The sequence below is a fragment of the Apostichopus japonicus genome, chromosome 17 (assembly GCF_037975245.1).
Source record: "Apostichopus japonicus isolate 1M-3 chromosome 17, ASM3797524v1, whole genome shotgun sequence".
NCBI lineage: Eukaryota > Metazoa > Echinodermata > Holothuroidea > Aspidochirotida > Stichopodidae > Apostichopus > Apostichopus japonicus.
Genome location: NC_092577.1, coordinates 659286 through 682798, shown reverse-complemented (window position 1 = coordinate 682798; position 23513 = coordinate 659286). Strand labels below are relative to the sequence as shown.

At 37.5% G+C, this 23513-nt stretch overlaps 2 protein-coding genes across 2 annotated transcripts; both read left to right on the top strand.

The window, feature by feature from the left end:
* Positions 1 to 1389: 1389 nt before the first annotated feature.
* Positions 1390 to 3779, top strand: LOC139984847 (uncharacterized). The gene is made up of 3 exons (XM_071998948.1): positions 1390 to 1651; positions 2178 to 2341; positions 3012 to 3779. Exons 1-3 carry the CDS (start codon positions 1482 to 1484, stop codon positions 3149 to 3151), a joined length of 474 nt encoding a protein of 157 aa, XP_071855049.1. The 5' UTR covers positions 1390 to 1481; the 3' UTR covers positions 3152 to 3779.
* A 9488-nt stretch (positions 3780 to 13267) lies between these two features.
* Positions 13268 to 17663, top strand: LOC139984846 (uncharacterized). Its single transcript, XM_071998947.1, has 3 exons — positions 13268 to 13644; positions 15280 to 15443; positions 16052 to 17663. The coding sequence occupies exons 1-3, from the start codon at positions 13475 to 13477 to the stop codon at positions 16168 to 16170; spliced, it is 453 nt and encodes a 150-aa protein (XP_071855048.1). The 5' UTR covers positions 13268 to 13474; the 3' UTR covers positions 16171 to 17663.
* The last annotated feature ends 5850 nt before the right edge of the window (positions 17664 to 23513 follow it).

Sequence of the window (23513 nt, the reverse complement as noted above, 5' to 3'; positions counted from 1 at the left end):
CCCAACAATTCTGCTCCCTCTTTCCCCTCCTTCACCCCTCCCCTTGTTCCTGCTCCCCCTCCACCCCTTCTCCTATGCCCTCCTACTCTCCTCCTACTCCTCCGAAGTTTGACTGGAGTTTTATTTGATTGGTGTGGTACATTCGTGAATAAAACGTAAATAAGAAGTTCCCCAAGTAACGAAAGACACTTTGCAACTTCTGACTTGATCTTAACCTGAAAAAAATAACCACGTATGGTATGACAAACGCGGGGTTTCCCCGACGTCACCAATGGAATCGTGGTGGGAAATTGTCCAAAAAGTGGGGGACACAACATCAGAGTGGCACTTCCTCATTCCACAGCCACCACTCGTTATGCTATAAACCGATACACACCGGCCACATCACTAAAATATATATGATGTGTTAGTATGCTATCAATACTATAATGGTGCGCTGCAACACTGATTTTTTATTTATTGAGATTGTTTATTGTTAACCGTGCTACAGAAAGATATAGGATGCCATTTTAAAAATAGCATGTGCAGTCTAAAAATAAATAATTAAGATAAAATATTAAAATGAATAAAGGCTTAAGATATCCAAAAGACAGGTTTTCATCAAAGGGGCACATTTTATTTACCAGTAGGGCACATTTGCTATTTTGGAAAAAAAAGTGGGGGTGGGCACGTGCCCCTGGTGCCCGGCTCCTACCCCCCTGGTCGACAGTGCTACTTTTAGAAGTAAAGTTAGGAAGAGGGTGACAGTTTAAATGATCTGACAATGCAAAGGTTCAAACATGCAATCGAATAGTGTCTTTTCCTGATTACTAGTGTCATTTCCCAGTATTAGATAAATATAGTCATATGACTCATATTAAAAAAGGAATAAAGATATATCAACGTCGGAGAAGCCGTGACGTAAAACGAGCGTTATGTGCAAAAATCCTTCTTGTTTGATATAATGAAGGAAATTGTACCTTTTATAAACTCCTGTTCAAACTCCTATTCAAACAAGTAATCGAAAAGTGTCTTTTCCTGATCACTAATGGCACTTCCCAAGTATCAGATAACTATAGTCATATGACGCATATTCAAAAAGGGAAAGGGTATAGCAACGTCGGAGATACCATGACGTAAACGAGCGTAATGTGTTAAAATCCTTCTTGTTTGAAATAATGAAGGAAATTGTACCCTTTATAAACTCCTGTTCAAACTCCTATTCAAACAAACAATCGAATAGTGTCTTTTCCTGATTATTAATGGTAGTTCCCAGTATTAGATAACTATAGTCATATGACGCATATTAAAAAAGGGAAAGGGTATAGCAACGTCGGAGATACCATGACGTAAACGAGCGTAATGTGTTAAATCCTTCTTGTTTGATATAATGAAGGAAATTGTACCCTTTATAAACTCCTGTTCTGTTCCAACAATTATCATTGTCATCAAACGTCCACTCTATTGCTCAGCTCTGCTCATCAAACAAGAACCTGATAACGATGGAATCGTTCCTCTCTCAGACTCTTTTACTTCTCTTAGGTATTACTTCAGTTGTGCTAGGGTGTGGCCCACAAAGCCAGTCTACAGATAAGAAGAGTAATCCTAGTAAAGGATTTCTCGGAGCTAATTATATACCTCCGGCATCGCACTACAACAGCAAATCTAAAAGGTAACGTATTTTCTTTGTTTATGTGTCCGCATGTTACAATATTATGGCTTATATCAGCCGAAAGTTCCAGTATGTGTGGGTGGTTTCTTTGTTACCCTTTGTTTACCCCTAAGACACTGGATGGCTCTTCATGAAGCATTACACCTAGTTTGGATGCAAAGTTGTTTTTATGTCAGCTAACCTGACAAATGGTGTCTACGATTTTATTTCCTTTTAAACCATAAAGTCTCGATTTGCATATATCTATGAACCGTTAAAAATATCATAAACAACAATGGCTTCCGTCCAGTTTCGTTTATGCAAAGTAGGCAAAGCTAGAAACGTCCTTCAAGAGAGTATGGTGGGTGTAAACTTAATGCAGGAACTTATTGTTTTAATCAACTGACGTTTTGGAGACTGTTGACAAGTTCTGTGACAATAACATTACAATTTAAGAACTGAACGATGCTCTTGAAGAGTGAAGCCGATTGCCTCAAGTTATTTATTGTGTCCATTTAGCTTATTTATTGTGTTCACTTATTTCCAGATCTTTGTTCGATCATCTCGAAGGAATGACACCAGAAGAAGACTTCCTCAGATTCGATATAAATGAAGATGGTTTTATAGATGCGTGTGAATGGACAATGGTGCAATTCAACAACAATAGTGTCAGAGAATTTGTAAGGCTTCTAGATCAAGCAGATTTGGATGGTAAGATAATATATTCAATTACTACATTTTCATTTTGTATATGTTTGTGTGCGTGTGTGTGAGTGTATGTTTTTCTTTGGTGTGTGTAAAGAGCTCAAATGTATCAACCACTTTGATTCTTAAATATTTAAAAGTTTTCACAAGACGAGCTTATTTCGCCTGGAAGTTTCTCGTTGGAGTACACTAATAGCCATTTTGTTGTAGGCACATGTACCAAGTGTATATTATGAATAATATGTAGTCTCTCAGAGTAAGTTTCTGTGATGAGGGTCGACTTCTTAGGAATGTAACATTTTATAAATTAGTTATTTATTAAAGTACCAGCGCATTCCTCGCCAATCCAAATGACCATTTTCATTTCCTTTACAACTTAGTCAACAGTATACCCTTGACCTTAACCTATACACTGTAGTTACCATTTTTAGGCTAATACACACACACAAACCCACATGCGCAATAATTGTGCTGATTGGATTTTGAAATTATTTTGTTCTTTTACTGCAATGAGATGTTGATTCTTCCCAAATGACCTTTGACCTGTTGTAATTATTAACTAATTGTATTTATGATCATTTTATTTAGTCATGTTCTTAGATGTGTTATTTATTTTAACTAGTTATCATAATTATTTGAATATTGACGATTTTTGTATTCTTTTCCTTCTTTCTAGATAATGAGCTTCTGTCTTTAAACGAGTTCATATTCTTCGAATCAAAAACAAGTGAGAAGAAAGAAACAGCGACAAGGATAGCAAGAAAACTAAGAGAGTTTATTCCATCTGTGAATGAAATTAAAGAGACTGTTGAATAAAGACTCTCAGTAATGCATAGCCAACATCGGCATCATTGAACACCGATTTGATGCCTTAACCAGTTGAGGCCGAAGGTCATTTGATGGTGAAGCGCGTAACATCTTTGTCACAGATGTATGTCTGACCTTTTGAACTTTCGTTTCTAGGCAACAACAGTTTTGCGCATGCCTGCAGTTAACAGTCCCAGTGCTGAGTGTGCATGTCGGCTAGTCACGTGACCATACTCGTCGAAAGCTTTTTAAAATAGCTATAAGCTTGATGATGACTTCCTGTCAAAAATTAAATGTGGCTGTTCACGTGACATTATTTTACAGTAGAATAGTGAAACTGTAGCAAGAAAAATATTGTGCGTTATTTGAGATTTTATCATTATTTATTTATTTATTTATTTTATTTATATTGTTAGTGATCCAATAGAAATGTATTGTTGGTATATATTTCAGCGAAGTGAATTAATTTATTAGATCTCTTTTTATCTATAATCTAATGTTAACAATGTGAGTGAAATGTCTGAGAAAGCTCCTATATTTTATATTCTCGATTCAAATATCACCTTTATAACCACATGTTGTATCATGTAATATCAATATAGTATTTGTTTATTAATATAAAACAATCAAAATGAAATAGAAGTATTACTTTTTCTTGAAAATCGTCTTTTGTGTTAGAGAAGGATTTGTCGGGAAGAAGAGTGGGTGGGTGAGTTAGGGTGGGTGGGTGGGTGGGAGGGGGGGGGGGGGTTAAGCAAAGTTAGATTTGTAAAGTTTAGAAATAATATAAAAAACGGTACAAGGACCAGGATAGCTATCTCACTCCAGTCCCTTCCCTACTATAATCGGAATCCACCTCCTGTGTCTTCCTTGCGTCTTCCCTGCATCTTTCCTACATCGTCCCTGCATCTTCCCTGCATCTTCCCTGCACCTTCCCTACATCTTCATCAAACCTTCCCTGCTCCTTCCCTGCACCTTCCCTGCGTCTTCCCTGCATCTTCCCTGCATCTTCACTAAACCATCCCTACATCTTCATTACACCTTCCTTGCTCCTACTCTGCTCCTTCCCCTCTTCCCCAATGCCTCTTTCAGTTAGTATTCAATATTCATTCTCGCCCTCTGTTGTTTCGGACAAGAGATTGCAGTCTCCTACTTGAATTTTGAGCGCGATGATCAACACAAGACGTTTGAACAAATTAAAATGAAATGACATATCCGTTGCCATGGTTCCTCTACTTTGAACCATTTTGACCTGATGTAGAGAGATCGTTTTCACTTAGAGAATTTCAGAAAGCGACACCAGAACATCTATACTGAGAATGATAAAGAATGATAGTGTTTGTAACATGTTTTAAGAACGAGCGTTGCATGAATGAAATATATTGTTGCCATGGTTACTCTACTTTGCACCATTTTGACCAGATGTAGAGAGGTCACTATTGGAAAAGGTTTGGTGAATAGAATGGAAATTATCATTTACTCTGGTTTTTCTTGAGTTGTCGGACGAAACAATTTCTTGAACCTGGTTCCAGAGTTGTTTATGCTTCGTTTTCAGTTTGTGTCGTATAATGGTGTAAGCTCTTCACGTATTTCTTGCAATATTGGCTTTCCACAAGGATCCATTTTAGGACCACTACTTTTTATTATGTATATAAATGATATTTACACGTCTTTGCATAAAGTTTCCTTTATCATGTTTGCTGATGACACTACTCTTTTTATCCAACACTAACTTTAGAGAATGCTCTTCAAAATATCAGTAACGAATTCCTCCAACTTTCTGACCGGCTAAAATCGAATCGATTGTCACTTACTATAGGTAAAAGAACATTAATGGTGTTTGACAACAGTTTTTGTGACTAATCAAAAGTCTCAGTAGTTAGTGATGGAGTGTATATGAACTCTTCGATTATGCTAAATTTCTAGGATTGTATATTGACTTAAAACTAAAGTGAAAACAAAACATGTTTCTATCATCAGCAAACATGTTGCATATGTAAGTAGTACAATTAACAGGTTTAAACTATTCTTTTATCTCACATTCTGCACCCTTTTCAAAAACTTTAACTTGCTTACCCTAAATGAGCTCTATACATATAAATATGATTTTTTTCTCTTTAAGTTTTATAATGGGTTACTCCCAGATGTTTTTCATACTTTTTTTTATGATAATAATGATATATATTTCATTCATACAACACTCGTTCTTTTAATATGTTACAAACACCTATCATTCTTTATCATTCTCAGGTTAGATGGTCTGGTGTCGCCCTCTGAAATTCTCTAAGTGAAAACATTAGAAATAGCAAATAAATTTGATCTTATAAAAGACATCTTAAACATTATCTAATCAATGAATCTTTTTTTCGTATAGTTCTGCCGTGTTATAAGATTTGTATTACTGTTTCCTTTCCCAGTTCTGTTAAACCCCTTTGTGTGTCCTTTTGCTTTGTGTTTTCTTGGTATTTTCTTTTCTCTATATAAAATTGTATTTTCTCGATTTACTTTGCAGGGGACCAGACTCGAAAAGTATCTTGCTTCTGGTCCCGCTGCCTCATAGCTATTTAACTATGTATTAACAAATGTACATCATTGTGATTTAACGGCCGAAATAAACGATACGAAAAAATATGTGTCTTTATGATGAAACATTTCGATGATATTTCTATTGGCTGCGTATTCGTTTAAGAGGTTGTTAAAAAAAAGGGCAAGAAAGATCAAAGGTCGGGGTCATTTCGCTACAAAACGATTGTTTATGGAACTTTTGATCACAAGATTCCTTCGCGTTAAGCTTATAAACTTTGAATGGAATATGTTTTTTGCAAGTTGGTGAAGGGCTACCACTACTTAATTTAATTGAAAATGATTTATTGATGTAAATAAGGATTTATCATAAAAAATAATCAACTTAGATATGAGATTGATATCTTATATGAGCAAATAAAAGGTTCGGTACGCCCTGATGAGTGGTACCGTATGTGAAGATGTCAGAGTTGAGGGCACGGGTAAAGGAAATTTGAGAGAATGATGAGTCGGCAGTTTGAGGGGAAAGTGTAAAGGTAAAAGAGAGATAGGGAAAAGAGCGAGGAAGCCGTCCGTGTTTTTTTGTTTTATTTAGAGAAGACACGAATCTCAATATTTTCATTTCTATTTTAGAACTGAAAGTAACATATTTGTAAGGTTAAAGCCCTGCATGATATGAGCTATTAGTTGACTATATAGGAGGGTGTTTTGATTCATTTCGTCGGAGTGGGGCAGTCCCAGGACTAATCGAGGCCATCTGGGGTAATAACTTCGGTAGCAATCGGAACTATTTCATCCTAATCGAGACCTCTTCATCCTAATGCAGGAAGCAGAATTTTTGACATTCATGAGTGGAATAGACTGACGTCGAGGAAACTAAGATGGTTCGTTGCCGGACATCGAAAATGAAACTAACACACGACAGGCATAATAATCATACTCGAGGGAAAGATGCCGTGTGAAAATAAATGAAATTACTTACTTCTCTATAAACTGCATCATATCTTCTTTTAATACATCTGAACTTATCCTAGTCATATCTCTTAGGTATTATAAGTTTAAAATACCAAAGTCTTCAAAAACTTGCAGAATGCTATCACTTTTCAAATGAAGTTAACAATTCCCGTTACTTTCCTATAGAGGCTAGTATAGGATACACGACATACTTGTTTTCTATGTACAATGTACAAAGTATACGGACAGGAGTACGAGTATAAAGACATGAGTACGAGTATGAAGACATAAGTACGAGGATAAAGACATGAGTACGAGTATGAAGACATGAGTACGAGTATGAAGACATGAGAACTAAGGTGAAGACATGAGTACGAGGATGAAGACATGAGTACGAGGATAAAGACATGAGTACGAGGATAAAGACATGAGTACGAGAATAAAGAAATGAGTACGAGGATGAAGACATGAGTACGGGAATGAAGACATGAGTACGAGGATGAAGACATGAGTACGAGGATGAAGACATGAGAACGAGTATGAAGACATGAGTACGCGGATGAAGACATGAGTACGAGGATAGAGACATGAGTACGAGTATGAAGACATGAGTACGAGTATAAAGACATGAGTACGAGGATGAAGACATGAGTACGAGGATAGAGACATGAGTACGAGTATGAAGACATGAGTACGAGTATGAAGACATGAGTACGAGGATGAAGACATGAGAACTAGGGTGAAGACATGAGTTCGAGGATGAAGACATGAGTACGAGGATAAAGACATGAGTACGAGGATAAAGACATGAGTACGAGGATAAAGAAATGAGTACGAGGATGAAGACATGAGCACGGGAATGAAGACATGAGTACGAGGATGAAGACATGAGTACGAGGATGAAGACATGAGTACGAGTATGAAGACATGAGTACGAGGATGAAAACATGAGTACGAGGATAGAGACATGAGTACGAGTATGAAGACATGAGTACGAGTATAAAGACATGAGTACGAGGATGAAGACATGAGTACGAGGATAGAGACATGAGTACGAGTATGAAGACATGAGTACGAGTATGAAGACATGAGTACGAGGATGAAGACATGAGAACTAGGGTGAAGACATGAGTACGAGGATGAAGACATGAGTACGAGGATGAAGACATGAGTACGAGTATAAAGACATGAATACAAGGATGAAGACATGAGTACGAGGATGAAGACATGAGTACGAGTATAAAGTCATGAGTACGAGTATAAAGACATGAGTACGAGGATGAAGACATGAGTACGAGGATAAAGACATGAGTACGAGGATGAAGACATGAGTACGAGGATAGAGACATGAGTACGAGTATGAAGACATGAGTACGAGTATAGAGACATGAGTACGAGGATAGAGACATGAGTACGAGGATAAAGACATGAGTACGAGGATGAAGACATGAGTACGAGGATAGAGACATGAGTACGAGTATGAAGACATGAGTACGAGTATAGAGACATGAGTACGAGGATGAAGACATGAGTACGAGGATAGAGACATGAGTACGAGTATGAAGACATGAGTACGAGGCTGAAGACATGAGGACGAGGATGAAGACATGAGTACGAGTATACAGATGTCAAAGCTTATCAACGTTTCCTTGATTGCTGATACTTAAGGTGATATCTAAAACGATATCACTTGCCTCTGCCTATCGGAGCCACACAAGTCCTGCTAGCAGTCCAGTGACCACCAAATTTACTAACTATGGACAAAGTATGCTATGAAAAGTCAAATAATGGCCACACTCAGATTCAATCACTCGTTCATGTAATTAGTTCGTTTCGTATGGACTACAACCAGGGACGTTGCTAGGGTCTTGTGATTGGGGGAGGGGGGGGGGGGTGTAGAATCATAATATTCCAACTAGAATCATAACTTTCCAACTGGGTTAATTCGTAAGGAGGGGTGTCGTACCGCAAGTTGGAAATTTTCAGCAGCATAGCACGAGCAGGTTGTCAATGTACCTTAAATACGCTATACCGGGTACTTAGTAATATGTTAAGGTGCTAGATCGAACGCCAATTGGCCGTATTCAGACAATTTTGAAGTTAGTTTGTAGTATTTTCAACATTATTATGGGTTGCACAAGGAGTTAGAAACATGATTTCGGTCAATTTTAAATTCAAATTTCGTCAAATCATGTACTAATGTAAGCCTTAAATTAGAAATATCCGAAATACCCTAATATGATTGAGCCAGAAATGAAATCATCCTGTCAAGAGTGGATCGACTTAAGTTATTTTAAGAGATTTTACATAGAAAATATTGTCCTTCTGTCATAGTTTTGACCAACGAATTTCCAACAATTGAAGATTCAAGTAAATTATGGGGGGGGAGGGGGAGACACCCCACCCCCACGTTTGACTATATTGTGGTCTGTACTACACGAAGCCTAACATATAGGTACATTGAGTTGAAAAATCACGTGGTGCATAAAACTTTCAAATATACGCTCTTATGCGCATGCTCAGTAGACTGGGCTGGACTATTTACTTTATTATTGTATAAGACTGCAGCACATTTGTAAGGCGAATCTGTTTTTTTCTTCATTTTTATTTGAAGAACATTTTTACCTTGGTAGAGAAGGACGATTGAGAATAGAGGAAACAATCAAAGCTAAGCCAAACAATTAATCTAACTACCACATTTCCGCTCTATTGCGTCCTTTAACTCACTACTCGAATGACAAAGGTGAAAGGATCTTAAGAACTGACAGAAGTGGTTACAGGTGAAGGAAGCTACTCGTCTAGGAGCCTCGCACGGACAGGTGACCTCACAAAGGTACTTCCTTGTTATCTTTGGAATATACCTAATTCTGCATGATTCACATTGAAATGATTGGATTCAGTGGGATTCAATTAATGCCCTGCTTGCACCGTTGAATTTTCTTTCCCTCTTTATATATATATATATATATATATACTTCTATAAAGCACCTGTCCCTGGTCTTCCCCTCCCTCCCTCCCTACCCCACCCCTACCCCACCCCCTACCCCTTCTCAAGCCCTGGCACAGGACTGTATTAGTTTATAACAGCAACTCCATCCCACAGTCCAACCACCCAACCTTTTCCTATTTGTTTTTAGGTCAAGGTTTTGCACCCCTAACACATTCGTGTCCGAGGTGAGAGATGCGCATGGCATGGACCCTTCATGTCGAAACAAAAGTTTAACTCAAGGTTTGCTAGTGTGGATGATAATGCAATTGGGTGCAGTGAAGATATAGATTGGAAACGTGGCGCAAACAAAGCAATTCCACTCAACTAATCAAGATTCGGAAGGATGGGGAGGGGTGCTAGGACGAGGACTGCACGGGGGTGGGGGGGGGGAAGTGACCTCAACGTGTCAATAACTCTCTCTTTATCTGTAACAGTTCTCTACGTAGTTTGTATCCTACACCCCCCCCCCCCGTCACCTCTAACAGCTGCCCTTTCTTCACCTGCTTGCTTTCATCTCATTGTACATTATATGTATCTAATTCAATGTTCAATGTTTCAATAAACATGAGTTCATTAGTCTACTCCAAAAACATAATCCTGCTAGGAAATGCCAGGTCTTCTACTCTGTCTCTTGTCATGTAAAAGAAAAAAGTAACATTGCAGTCACTTGATACATTATTTATTAAAATTAGGGGCGTAGCTAGACTTTTTAGGGCGTGTTTCTAGGGGCGCAGGCAGAAACCGCTCGAACTTAGTTTTTAATATAGAAAAAGATTTTAATAACTTTTCCATTTAGTTGCATGTTTTTCTCTCCGTATTCCGTCTGCATTTGAAGGAAGTCAAACAACTGCCTACTTGCCAAAGGGAGGCAAGTTCTACTTATAAATATATATCTTGTAGCTTGCGACAAATTTTATAGCTACACAGTACGCAATGAACCACAAATAGAAATGGTGTCATGTATCACTCGCAAGTCCTATATACACAAAGAACTGCGCGGAACATGTGGCTTAACCGCTTTAGAAATTCCAAATCAGAGTAAACAGTATTTCTATTATACAAACGCATGTCATTGTATTGCGTGTTGAAGTACAAAGTTAGTCAGTTAATCATATTCGATGGAGGGCTTTGTTATTATATATTTATTTGTTTGCCACAAAAGTACAAAGTGGAGGAAGTCTTCCATAAAGCTTAAAAGCTTAACAATGTGGAAGACTCCCTGAAGAAAGAAAAGAAAAGAAAAGAAAAAACATGTTTGTTACTGCAACACCTTCGATGTAATTTCGTTAAGGAAGTAACCTTCGGTGTTTGATCTTGAACGAAGACCAACGTAGGCTATATTGTGTAATGTTTATAAACAGTACTCTAGCTACCATGCCAGGGGCGTATCCAGGATTTTCCAATAGGGGGGGGGGCGCCAGGCATGAATGATCGCCGTCCTGGGGGATGGGTCTAAGGGGAGGGGTGTACAATTTTTGCTTTCGAAGAAGGGCTGAAATGCAAAATGGTGTCATATGCATGGGCGGCGATCCGTACTTCCGAGTGGGGGGGGGGGTGTGACCTTGTTGACTATCTAAGCGTAGCGCCACCATGAGTTGGCGCGAAGCGTACGAGAAAATTTTGGGATTAACAAACCCTCTAGATGGCCGGAAACGGCACTTCCCGAGGTTTCCAAGCGGCATATACCCAATTTTAAAATAGGGATGTCATGTCCGAAATATCTCATAATCAGGATCCAAAATACTTTTTTTTTTAATTTCGGGTGTTATTTTGGGAAAATTGCCCCTGTCAATCTTGTTTCAGGCGCAACGTTAGAATGTTCGAGAGCTCTTTTATATTATTCGATGAAGAAAATGGCCTCATGCAGGCTATTACAGGCCTATACACATGCAATACACAATTACACATAGTTACATTCCTAGGTACCGATTGCTAGGGCATCCAGGTGAAACGTGTATTAAGCATTACCCTGGTTACATGAGATTGTTCGAGGGAACATGTGCGTGTGTAGGCCCTATATGAATACTATGAGGGTGCATATATGTACTATATCAATACCGTGGGCGCAATAATACATTTTGTTGTTATAGGGCCAATGAAGCCTACAGTCAACTATTTTTGCTTTATAAAGACGCTTTATTTGAAAAGATCGCACTGCGTTTATGGTAGGCGAGAAATGAAGCTAAAAAGAGCCGTACATTAACGAAGATGCATAAATGTAGGCATGAAAATATTCTTATCCCTGGCATTTGGTGGGGGGTGGGGATATGGTGCATTACATCCCCTCCACCCATTTTCATGGGGGGATATATCCCCCCTCCACCCAGGATCGCCGCCCATGGCCATATGTGATCCATTTTCGACCTTAATAATAAGCAACATTTCCAGTAAATATGGACACAAAATGCACAATTTAGTATGGCTGGCATGTCACTTAGTGTTTATAGTGATAATACAAACACAATTACCATCTATATATGTTTCTAAAACTATTATGCCGCCGAACTTCGCCAGAACCTTTTTTTTGCAAACAAAAAATAAAGCATACGGGAGGGGGGGAGGGGGGGTTGAGCGATCACCGACATCTCACATAAGGGTCGTCATCAATTTTTTTTTTTTTTTTTTTGCTAAACTTTTTTTTTTTTTGGTGACGGCCAATAGGGGGGCGCGCGCCTGTTGCGCCCCCCTGGATACGCCCCTGCATGCACAATGTCAACGAGTAAATGATGACTAAAACACTACTTCCAAGCTGTCAATCACGAATCTCGCCTGTTTCGGACGTGACGGAGAATACACATAGTCCTGGACACTGATTGGTCAAATTGAACAACATATGTTACTGCATCCTCGTTTTGTTTCAAATAACTTTCCATGTAGTTTCACAATTATCCATAATATGACTTCTGATTGCATATTATGGCTCAAAATCAACTTTTGTGATCACGATTTCATTCTTGGTGCTGTTTATATCCCCCATGATTGTTCTAGGTATTTCAGTCAGGATTTATTTGATGATATTTCAGCCGATTGCATTACTTTAAATCAACCTACAGTGCATTAATCTGTCTTGTTGGGGATTTTAACTCAAGAACTGGTAAATTAAATGATTTTTTAGAATATGATGATATTGAGTTGCCATTTTCTGATATTGGGTACACTGATGCCATTTAGTATGCTAGAATATGCTCGAATAGTATGCTAGAATATGCTAGAGTAGTATGCTCGAATACGAGTATGGATTCACTACAAGATATGACCAACAAAGGAAAAAATCTCTGTGTTGAAGTTTGTGACAGTTGATTAAAACAACCTGATTCTTATTTTACTCAACACCTTGTCTTTTTTCTGAAAAATATTACTAAATGAAAGGCGGGTAAACAAGTTCATGGAATTTTACTCGTATATGAACGTTTTTTTTTTATGAATTTATAGAATTTAATCATCTTTATGGAATTTAAAACTGACTGTACTTTAAATGTCACGTTAAGTAAGGAACACGCGAAAGGAAGAGATATCGATTATGTTAAAACGACTCAAAGGTCAAATGCATTATCGTCAGAGGTCAAATGCATGATCATCAAAAATACTTCTTTTCGTTATAGTGTCGTCGCTTGTTCACACTGACGTCGTTTACAAAAGGGAAGTTCCTGGTAGCTCACTTTAAAGAGTTACGCAACCAGTCAGTTTGTAGTTCCTTGGGATTACCCAGAAACATAAATGATTGTCGTAACTTTTACATTTCTTATTTTAACAAGTAACTGACATCCTATATAAACCCCTGTTCTGTTCTGTTCCAACCATTATCATTCTCATCAACATCCACTCTATTGCTCAACTCAACTTATCTAACAAGAAACCTGATAAAGATGGAATCGTTCCTCTCTCAGACTCTTTTACTTCTCTTAGTTCTTACTTCAGTGGTGCTAGGGTGTGGTCCACAAGGCCAGTCTGGAAATAAGAAGGGTGATAGCGATAAAGCATATTTTGGAGCTAATAATGTACCTCCGGCATCGCACTACAACAGCAAATCTAAAAGGTAACTCATTTCTTTCTTTTTGTGTCCGCATGTTATAATAATGTGGTTTATATCACTCGATAGTTCCACCATGTGTGTGATATATTGCACCCTTCATGTATATAACATAGGCGGAAAACCAGCTAATTTAAGAGGTAAGTCGTTTAACTATGTTATGCCTGTCCATTTATGGTTTAAGGGTAAATATCCAAAGCTATAATAACAGTGTCATGCTCATGTTATCAAAGACGAGGGTGGAGGGGAGGGGGTGGGGGTGATTCAGGTAGGTACGTGAATCTTTATCGAAAGGCGTCAAAGGTCCGAATGAGTGGAATTATTCTTCTTGACTATAAGTAAATTCCACACAATGACGTTTACCCCCGACGGACGATTAAGGATGGGGCAGCGCCTCCCCACCACCCCCACCACCCCCACCCGCCCGGTCCCACCCCGCCGCAACTCCATGTTACAGTGTGTGTTTGCATGTCATGTTACCCATTGTTTAATAACAGTATAGTGCATGTGTCTAAGATCTCGGTTGTATAACTTAAATGTGGTTAATTGTTTAGGCTAACAGTGTAGTATCAGCAACAGTACTTTGAATTTCGTCAGGATGTTTAGTTTATATTTTAAGAATACCCGGTCCGCTGATCATGGTGAGCGTCCAATACATTTCTCCCTGCATATTACCTGGATTTTAAGCCATAAAACAGCCGTTTCCACTACAGTTGGTCTTCTAGACTACGCCATGTCAAATTTCCAGAACACATTAAAATAATTTCGAGTCGTAATATAACATAATAATATTCTACACTGTAACAAAAAATTGACATCATGAAAAAGTGACGTCACGTCATTCTTGAAATAGACTTACAAAGCGTGTTTGTTGATAGATTGTTAAACGGTGCAGCTCTCTCATCACACTTCTGTTATTTGAGAACGACTTACGAACTTTAAACTACCGTGATAACTTTCAAGGATATCAGACTCTTCTACAATCATCAATAAACATAACATTTCCAAGTTATGTTTGTTGTCAGCTGTATGAGTCATGTTCAAATATATAGTACTGTGATATGTGATTATTTATAGTCATTTAAGGTGCATGTACCATATATGAAGTTGTAATTTTCACCATGAGTGATGACAATCTGAGCATACGCAAGGTTATTTATTACGTCAGTTATTACGTCAGCATTGACGTCAGTAATTACTCCACTATTAACGTCAGCTATTACGCCAGAATTTTCGTCAGTATTTACGTCAGTTATTACCGTACGTTAATATTTACGTCAGTATGTACGTCAGTTATTACGTCGATATTCACGTCAGTTTTAACGTCAGATAAAACGTCGGTATTTACGGCAGTAATTACGTCAATATTTACGTCAGTATGTACTCCAATTATTACGTTAGTATGTACGTCAGTTATCACGTCAGTATTTTCGTCAGTTATTTCGTCAGTTATTACGTCAGTATTTACGTCAGTATTTTCGTAAGTTATTACGTTAGTTATTACGTCAGTATTTACGTCAGTTATTACGTCAGTATTTACGTCAGTTATTTACGCCAGTATTTTCGTCAGTTATTACGCCAGTATTAACGTCAGTTATTACGTCAGTATTTACGTCAGTCTATATTCTGATCATTTTCCAGAGCTTTGTTCGATCGTCTTGAAGACTCGATACCAGATGAAACCTTTCTTGCTTTGGATGAAAATAAAGATGGATTCATAGATGCGTGTGAATGGTCGATGGCGCACTTCAACAACAATGGTGTCAGAGAATTTGTACGGCTTCTAGATCAAGCAGATGTGGATGGTAAGTTCTCGTGTCCATTATTAAGACATTCAATAAAGAACAATAAAACACTGAGTAGTTACACACACATTTAGAGTCATTCTATATTCCTGGTTGGGGAGGGGCGGGGCGGGGCGGGGCGGGGCGGGGGGTGGGGGAGGGGAGGGGAGCGTGAATGGTGGGAGGTAATTCAAGCTGATCCATCTAGATCCATATATCAATGTAATAATATGAATCAAACTATTCTGATAGTTACGATATATATAGATCATTTTCTTCTTTATAATGATCTGCGCACTTTTTGCAGGCAATTCGTATTTCATCTTACTAGTTCACTAACCCCCCCCCCCCCCCTGTCAGGACAATTGTGGAGACAGTAGCCTATAAGCAGTTTGAATGTCATGTTTCTAGCAGAGAAATGTTCAAAACTGTTCATACTGTCAATACAAGTGCTTTGAAGCACGGTGGGGGGGGGGGGGCAGAATACTTTAGCACTGGAAGCAAAATCGTCAATGGCGCACTTCAACAACGATGGTGTATGGAACAATTGTATTACAGCAACTGGCTGAATGGAAATCCTAATTCATTCTCTGTGTATTCATGAGTCATTTCATTCTTTTTGCTTCTAGATAATGAGCTTCTGTCTATGGATGAATTCATAGCCATCGAGTCAAGCAGACTGTCCAAAGAAAGCCCGCCATCTATCGCTTCAAGAAAACCGTCAAAGTACCGTCATTTTGTTCATTAAATAAAATGTAAACAGTGGGGCAAAGACATCATTACAGTAAACTGGAGAGTACCTGCTTACAAGGTTCAAATGTCATGAAATCAAATATGGTTGCTCATTGACATCGTGCCGATAAAGTCATTTTCTGTAACTATATGGAGACGCCACGATTTCAGCATGAGTTATTCACGTCCATGGTTTGTGCTTGTTATGCAATTACTACGTTGCGTATGTCACAACCTCCGAGGAATCGTTCTGAGCAAAGAGAATCCACGCAGGAACGTGTCATATGCAGAAACTATATTGACCGCCGCAATTCCAAACGAGAAAGAAGCCATCCCTTAAATGATAGATATTCTTGTGATGGACAACCGCCACTAATCAACTAAGAAAAATCGTGCGCGGTTTGAGAGATATCCTAGCTTTACAATGACTGCAAGTCTTGATTGATGGTTGGTAATTGGTAGTTGGTGATTGATGGTTGGTGATTGGTGATAGGTGGTTGGTGGTTGGTGTTGGTAATTGGTGATTGGTGGTTGCCCTTTTGTCACCGTAGGATGCCATAAAGTGCCACTAAGAGGTGCAACATGTTAACATTGGTTTTCTTTTCATATGTACAAGTTGGATGTAAAACAATATTGACTTTTAAAACAATGTCATCATTAGGTCATGTAAACGAATACAATATTTCTGATTTATGTAATAAATAAAGCATAACATCATCAATTCTACCATTATCTAGTGCTATGATATCATATTTAGACTTGATCAAGTCTCCGGTGTATCATAATGTGAAGGAACATTCAAACTGTCATATCACCCTAAGAGTTAATATGATCATCTATGTTAACGTTTATATGTTTGGGGCAAGTTGTTCATTACAGAGATCTTCATCAAACTTAGGCAGACGATGATAGCTATGTGTGCCTGCCTGGGTCTTTTCCCCTTCATTTTCAAACGTCTAGATCATTCCTTTAATAATTATGGCCAGCTAAGATTACAGAGCAAACTTAAAATACTTCAGATTTTACTGTTAAGTAAAATTATAAAATATCACCAGATATTGACATAATCACATTAAATTTCAGGATCTATAATAATTAAGCTGTTCATTCACTTTTGGCACGTTAAATATTGTTAAGTATATGAATAATATATATTTTTATTATTTGTGCTACAGATGGTAGGCAATAAAGCTATTGTGGTCAATTTTTGTTTTTAAGAATATTTTAGTTGTAACACAAGCTTCATTATCATTAGATCTCAAAATTATGATTGGTGTAATTAACAAAGAATAAATTATAAAACACGTATAGAATGCTCGCTTTACGTAAACTTTATCATGACGTTAGTTACTATCGCTCTCTTTGTCTTTTTGTTCAGTATTAATATTTATATGTTCTATAAAACAAAGATTCCTTTCTCATTTTCTATCATGATTATTTCTCAATGTTTTGGTTGCAGAGTTTGTACAGATCTAATGAAAATAAATCAATCAATCGTATAAATAGCAATTTATTGGAAGTAACTTCTACATTATTTGTTTTGTACCGTTTTTTATTTATTTTTTATGATTATAATTATTAATTTTGTTTTGTCTGTGGGAAATGTCAGACCGGCCCGGTGGAATCTTGGCCCAAGAATGACAGACACGAACAAATAGGTTACTCCATGAGAGTCACAGATAGCTGATTATTTACACCAAATATATACTGTACTGTGTAGGATGAACCCACATCGAGAAGCATTTAAAGTTTACAGGCTGATTTCACAATCTTGCGGCTACGTGGCAGAGATGCTTATACCTAGATGATACAGAAATAACCGTTGCTCGTTAGAATAGACTGTAGATTGTGCAATCTGTAGAATTCAGACTGCTAACTGTGAGTTGAGTAGAGTCTGACTGTATCCTGACTGATAAAACTTGCTACAATCAGTAGCTAGATTGGCTGTTTCTGGACGGACTTCCTTCTTCTAGGTATACAATTTATATGATCCTCTTAACAATATTCATATGATCCTCTAAACAATTATAATTTGGATCCTCTAAACCAGGGTTTCCTTAACTTTTTCCCCCACGAACCCCCACATGTGGATGTCAGAGTTGTTCACGAACCCCCAACTTTTCGAGACACGATCTGAGTCATTATTATACCACTGCTGGATCCAAGGGGGGCCATGGCCCCCCCCCCCCCCCAAAGGTGAGCCAAAAAGTGTTTCCGAACATCCGCTAAATCATATGATTGGAAATTTAAAAAATCGAGAGGAATAGCAGTTGTAGACTCGTCTAAACCTTTTCGTTTTCTGGTTTAAAATTAAATGCAGAGCTCCCAACTGACCCGCAATTCGCGGGAATTAGACCCGCATTCTAACACCCAAACCCGCTGACCCTCACAAGCGTCCGGAAAAACCGCATTGTAATTGTCAAGTATACATAAAAAAATTTGCATCAAATCTTGACTTAGCAACCATCATTTCTTTAGCATTTAGCATAATAGAGTATAAAACCTCCTTTACAGCATCATTTGAACCTCAAATTAGCCTATATTTCTTTTCATTGGGGCGAGCAGCGAACATTTTCATGCCACGGGAAAGAATGAATTATCACCTATTATACAACACCTAATTATATTCCGGCCATTTCGTCCCCGTTTTCGCGTAGTGGCGAAGGTGCACTTTTGGCGAAATTGAGTTAAATGTTGTTCTTACCTACTTCGAGGGTGAAGAATCGGTTGAGCCGGGTTAGAAGTTTTAAAACTGTCTATTTTTTTCGTTTTTTCTGACTCATTTTTGACGAATGTCCACCTGAGACCCACTCTCGTTTTTACATACTGACGAATACTTTAGTCATCATTACAACCACTCAGTAACACTATTTGTCTAAGGTCCATGCATTTTTGCATATCGACGAATATTACCCTTTGGAACAAGCCGAACATAACAACCATGCCATACTGACTTGAGAACCAACTAACTGCCATTTGAAAACACCCAGGATTATGGGAAGGTAATATCTTTATTAGTTCACCTCGTCATTTAATTGATTAATACAGTATTCATATACTACGGAAGCGTAGAAGGGACATGGTGATGAAAGAGAAACAAACTCGTCAAAATGACAAAATTCGGAAAAAGACGTTTTGCCGAGTTTAACAATTCGTCAAAACGACAAAATTATTAAATTTGCCGAGATGCAACATGTCGTCAAAATGACAAAATTTTGAAAATTGACGTTTTGCCGAAATACAACAAGTCGTCAAAATGACAAAAATTTGAATCTCAACGTTTTGCCGAGATACAACAAGTCGTCAAACTGACAAAAATCTGAAAATTGACGTTTTGCCGAGATACAGCATGTCGTCAAAATGACAAAATATTGAAAATTGACGTTTTGCTGAGATACAACAAGTCGCCAAAATGAAAAAAATCTGAAAATTGACGTTTTGCCGAGATACAGCATGTCGTCAAAATGACAAAATATTGAAAATTGACGTTTTGCTGAGATACAACAAGTCGCCAAAATGAAAAAAATCTGAAAATTGACGTTTTGCCGAGATACAGCATGTCGTCAAAATGACAAAATATTGAAAATTGACGTTTTGCTGAGATACAACAAGTCGCCAAAATGAAAAAAATCTGAAAATTGACGTTTTGCCGAGATACAGCATGTCGTCAAAATGACAAAATATTGAAAATTGACGTTTTGCTGAGATACAACAAGTCGTCAAAATGAATAAAATCTGAATGTTAACGTTTAGCCGAAATATAACAAGTCGCCAAAATGAAAAAAATCTGAAAATTGACGTTTTGTTGAGAAACGACAACTCGTCAAAATGAGAACAATCTGAAAATTGACGTTTTGCCGAGATACAAATCGTCAAATCGTTACAAATGTAACATCTCCCTAAAGAAGTATGGTTTCTTTTAGCTGTTGGCGGCTTTGCTCATCACGAGCATTACTCTAGCCTAACTTAAAACTACCTTTTTCTAGCTAAGTAATACCTAGTTACATAATTGAAGGTCACATACTTTTACATGAAACTTTGGAAGGTACTAGCATAGTTTATACTTAAGTAGTTACTTTGCTACAAAGGACGAGGAGGGGGGGGGGGGGCGTTTAGACCGAATTACTAGAAAATCTGTATAGCAACCTTTAATACTGTCTTGCCAAATGCTTCAATTAATGAAGGATCTTTTACGATTTATCAAAGAAACATGGCTTATTCATTGGCTGACACAATTTCTTCCAGGATGGCCCAGACAAGTAAGGTTGGATAAAGGGTTATCGGAAATATTGGAAATAAAGGTTGGTGTGCCTTGGGGTGGGAGGGGGGTCCATTATATGCTATATTATTTACTATATATAAACTCACACATTTCTATAACAAAATATGCCGATGATACTGCTGTATCATGTACAATTCATAAGAGCTCTGTTGAAACTGACCAATGAAATTTTCAGTGTTCTGTAAATGACATAGTTCCAACATGTGACCGCAAGACTTTATTGCGTAACTCCCCCCCCCCCCCAAAAAAAATAAGGGAAATTTGTTTTTGAAAATAAACCATAATACATGAAGGTCTCATTCTATCAAGGTCGCAACGTATTATTATTATTATTGAGGGATCTGATGTGGCTAGAACCTCCAAAACTGAGTACTGGGAGTATACAGTGACGACAGTTTGACCTTTTCTTGCAAAGCATTAAGGTATTAAAAAAGTATATTATATAGTATCTAGTGTGGCTTACGTTGTGACTTTCTTTAACCAAAATGCTAAGGAAAATGTTTTCAATACTATTATTATACCCTGGCACATGTGATCTATACAGTGCCTGCCTGGTACCATTTTATATTGCAAAAAAGGAAAGAAAAGAAGACTGAAGTTTCTTAAATACACATCATCTATATTAATTTAGAATACAATATACTTTGAGAAAAAGTAAATGCTGCTGCAAGACCTGAGTTTACAAGAATGGCTAATAAGATTTACAGTGATCAGAATAACCCTTTGTATACTGTACTGAAAACTCTCCTGCACAAATCGAGCAGAAATCTAAGAAATCCACACAAAATACCGAACGTAAGTTTACAGCAACTCATTTATTTACCGTGCTGCTTTATACATTCCATTCGAGCACTTAGAATGTTTGTTATAGTTTGTTTGTTATATCGTTTTATGTAATAACTTTTGTATTAGGAGATGTATTTTACATGATATCCTATCATCTTGACATTTTCTCCCATTTTTTATTTTAGTTATTCTTGGACTGTTTGGTATCCTATCATCTTAAAAAAAAAACTTTTATATGAGTTATTCTTCTTTTTGAGGTGTTATATGACTCCTCTCTATAATTTTTATATGTATACTGGAAGGAAATAAAAAGAAGGAACAACATACTACAGTACAACTTGGAAACACTTGAACAATGGCACAGTTATTTCCTTCTTTAAATCTGAGGATTCACACGAGGTTGGGTTGGATATTATGAATGTGCCTGTGAGCGTAAGAAATTTTTTATATGTATACTGGAAGGAAATAAAAAGAAGGAACAACATACTACAGTACAACTTGGAAACACTTGAACAATGGCACAGTTATTTCCTTCTTTAAATCTGAGGATTCACACGAGGTTGGGTTGGATATTATGAATGTGCCTGTGAGCGTAAGAAATTTTTTATATGTATACTGGAAGGAAATAAAAAGAAGGAACAACATACTATAGTACAACTTGGAAACACTTGAACAATGGCACAGTTGTTGGGTTGGTTATTATGAATGTGCCTGTGAGCGTAATAAAATTTCACATTCCGTTTAAGGGGATAGTATAGTGGAATAGCTTCCCAAAGCGTTTGAAGGATACTTAGAAACTATCGTCAGAGACATTTCACGTAATACACTAACTTGAAAATGAAGAATTGCACACAATTTTCCGTAGTCTGTGTGCTTTATAAGAGTTCCGACTTAACAGATTACGCCACTGGAACTATTATTTTTGCAACTGCATGTGTTCACATTTCATCATATACCTTGTCTATTTTATACATTATAGAAAATGGTGGGGGTTCTTTAAAATAAATAGGACCAATATATAACCCTTTCAGCAGCCGGCTCTCCTTGCCCTCCCTACCTCAACATCTCTCTATCCGACACCCTACATTTCACCCAAGAAACACATACTAAAACACTTACATCCGCCCATAACCATACAAATTCCTTGTCTATTTTATACATTGCAACAAAACGTGGGCGTTCTTTTTAAGTTAATAAGACCAATATACCACCATTTCAACAGCCGGCTCTCCTTGCCCTATATACCACCTCCCCTCGTCATATCCGACTCCATCCATGTCACTCAAGAAAAACATACTAAAACACGTATGTTGATACCTGCGTATAACCCATTCCTTGTCTATTTTATACATTAAAGTAAACCGTGGACATTCTTTTTAAAATTAATAAGACCAATGTACCACCCCTTCGATTATTTTCTTCTATCGTAAGGTTATTCCACCTAACCCCCCCCCCTTCCTCTCCCCATGTGACAGTGAACATTCACGGTGTACCCTATGGCTACTACACACAAAAGTGACGAATACAAGTCTGTGACAGGACGAAAGCTCAAAATTTAGTTCTAGCACAGTGATCAATGTGTGGCGAATGTCTAAAATTAACTGAAAATGACATGACATAACGACGAAAATGTTTACACTAAAATTACTACTATGTAAGAAATTTCAGCAACAAACATGAGAACTCAAAGTTCTATTTGTTATATTTAAAATATTGACAACTTTCGGTAAAAAAAGATCCTCTTTTAGTTACGCTATACTAAAGTCAAAATATGAAAATCTTTAGAGCGCGTTTTCTCAAAACTCACATTTGAACATTCGTCACTACGCCAGAACGGGGACGATTTGATTGGTCAATTGCTCGTCGATTGCATGCTCTATTGCACTCTATGAAATAGAACCATGCGTTATACTTTTTTTGTAGCACTTTTTTCAATGGTAAGAGAGCAGAGAAACCTGTCTGTTCAAAACAATTTGTTGCATGAGTGCATTTTACATCCAATTATATCCAAATTTGAAGGTGTTGTATAAAACAAATAATGAATGGTAATTTGTTCCATTCAACGAGGCGCAGCCGAGTTGAATGGAACATTCCACCTTTCAACTCATGAAATATTTGCACTATTGCACTCATAACCAATCATTATTTGTATACTATTCAATTTATTGATGTTACACACAAAAAAATGCATATTTCTCAGAAAATTTTGGGTGACAAAAGCCTTTCTAAGTGCCACCATTTTACATGTAGGCATCACCAGGATTCCAAAAAAATTCAAAAGGGGAGGGGGA

Coding starts and splice junctions, on each gene's coding strand:
- LOC139984847 (XM_071998948.1), top strand. CDS start 1,482: ATGGAATCGTTCCTCTCTCAGACTCTTTTACTTCTCTTAGGTATTACT. Junction 1,652..2,177: donor TACAACAGCAAATCTAAAAG/GTAACGTATTTT, acceptor ACTTATTTCCAG/ATCTTTGTTCGATCATCTCG. Junction 2,342..3,011: donor AGATCAAGCAGATTTGGATG/GTAAGATAATAT, acceptor CCTTCTTTCTAG/ATAATGAGCTTCTGTCTTTA.
- LOC139984846 (XM_071998947.1), top strand. CDS start 13,475: ATGGAATCGTTCCTCTCTCAGACTCTTTTACTTCTCTTAGTTCTTACT. Junction 13,645..15,279: donor TACAACAGCAAATCTAAAAG/GTAACTCATTTC, acceptor ATCATTTTCCAG/AGCTTTGTTCGATCGTCTTG. Junction 15,444..16,051: donor AGATCAAGCAGATGTGGATG/GTAAGTTCTCGT, acceptor TTTTGCTTCTAG/ATAATGAGCTTCTGTCTATG.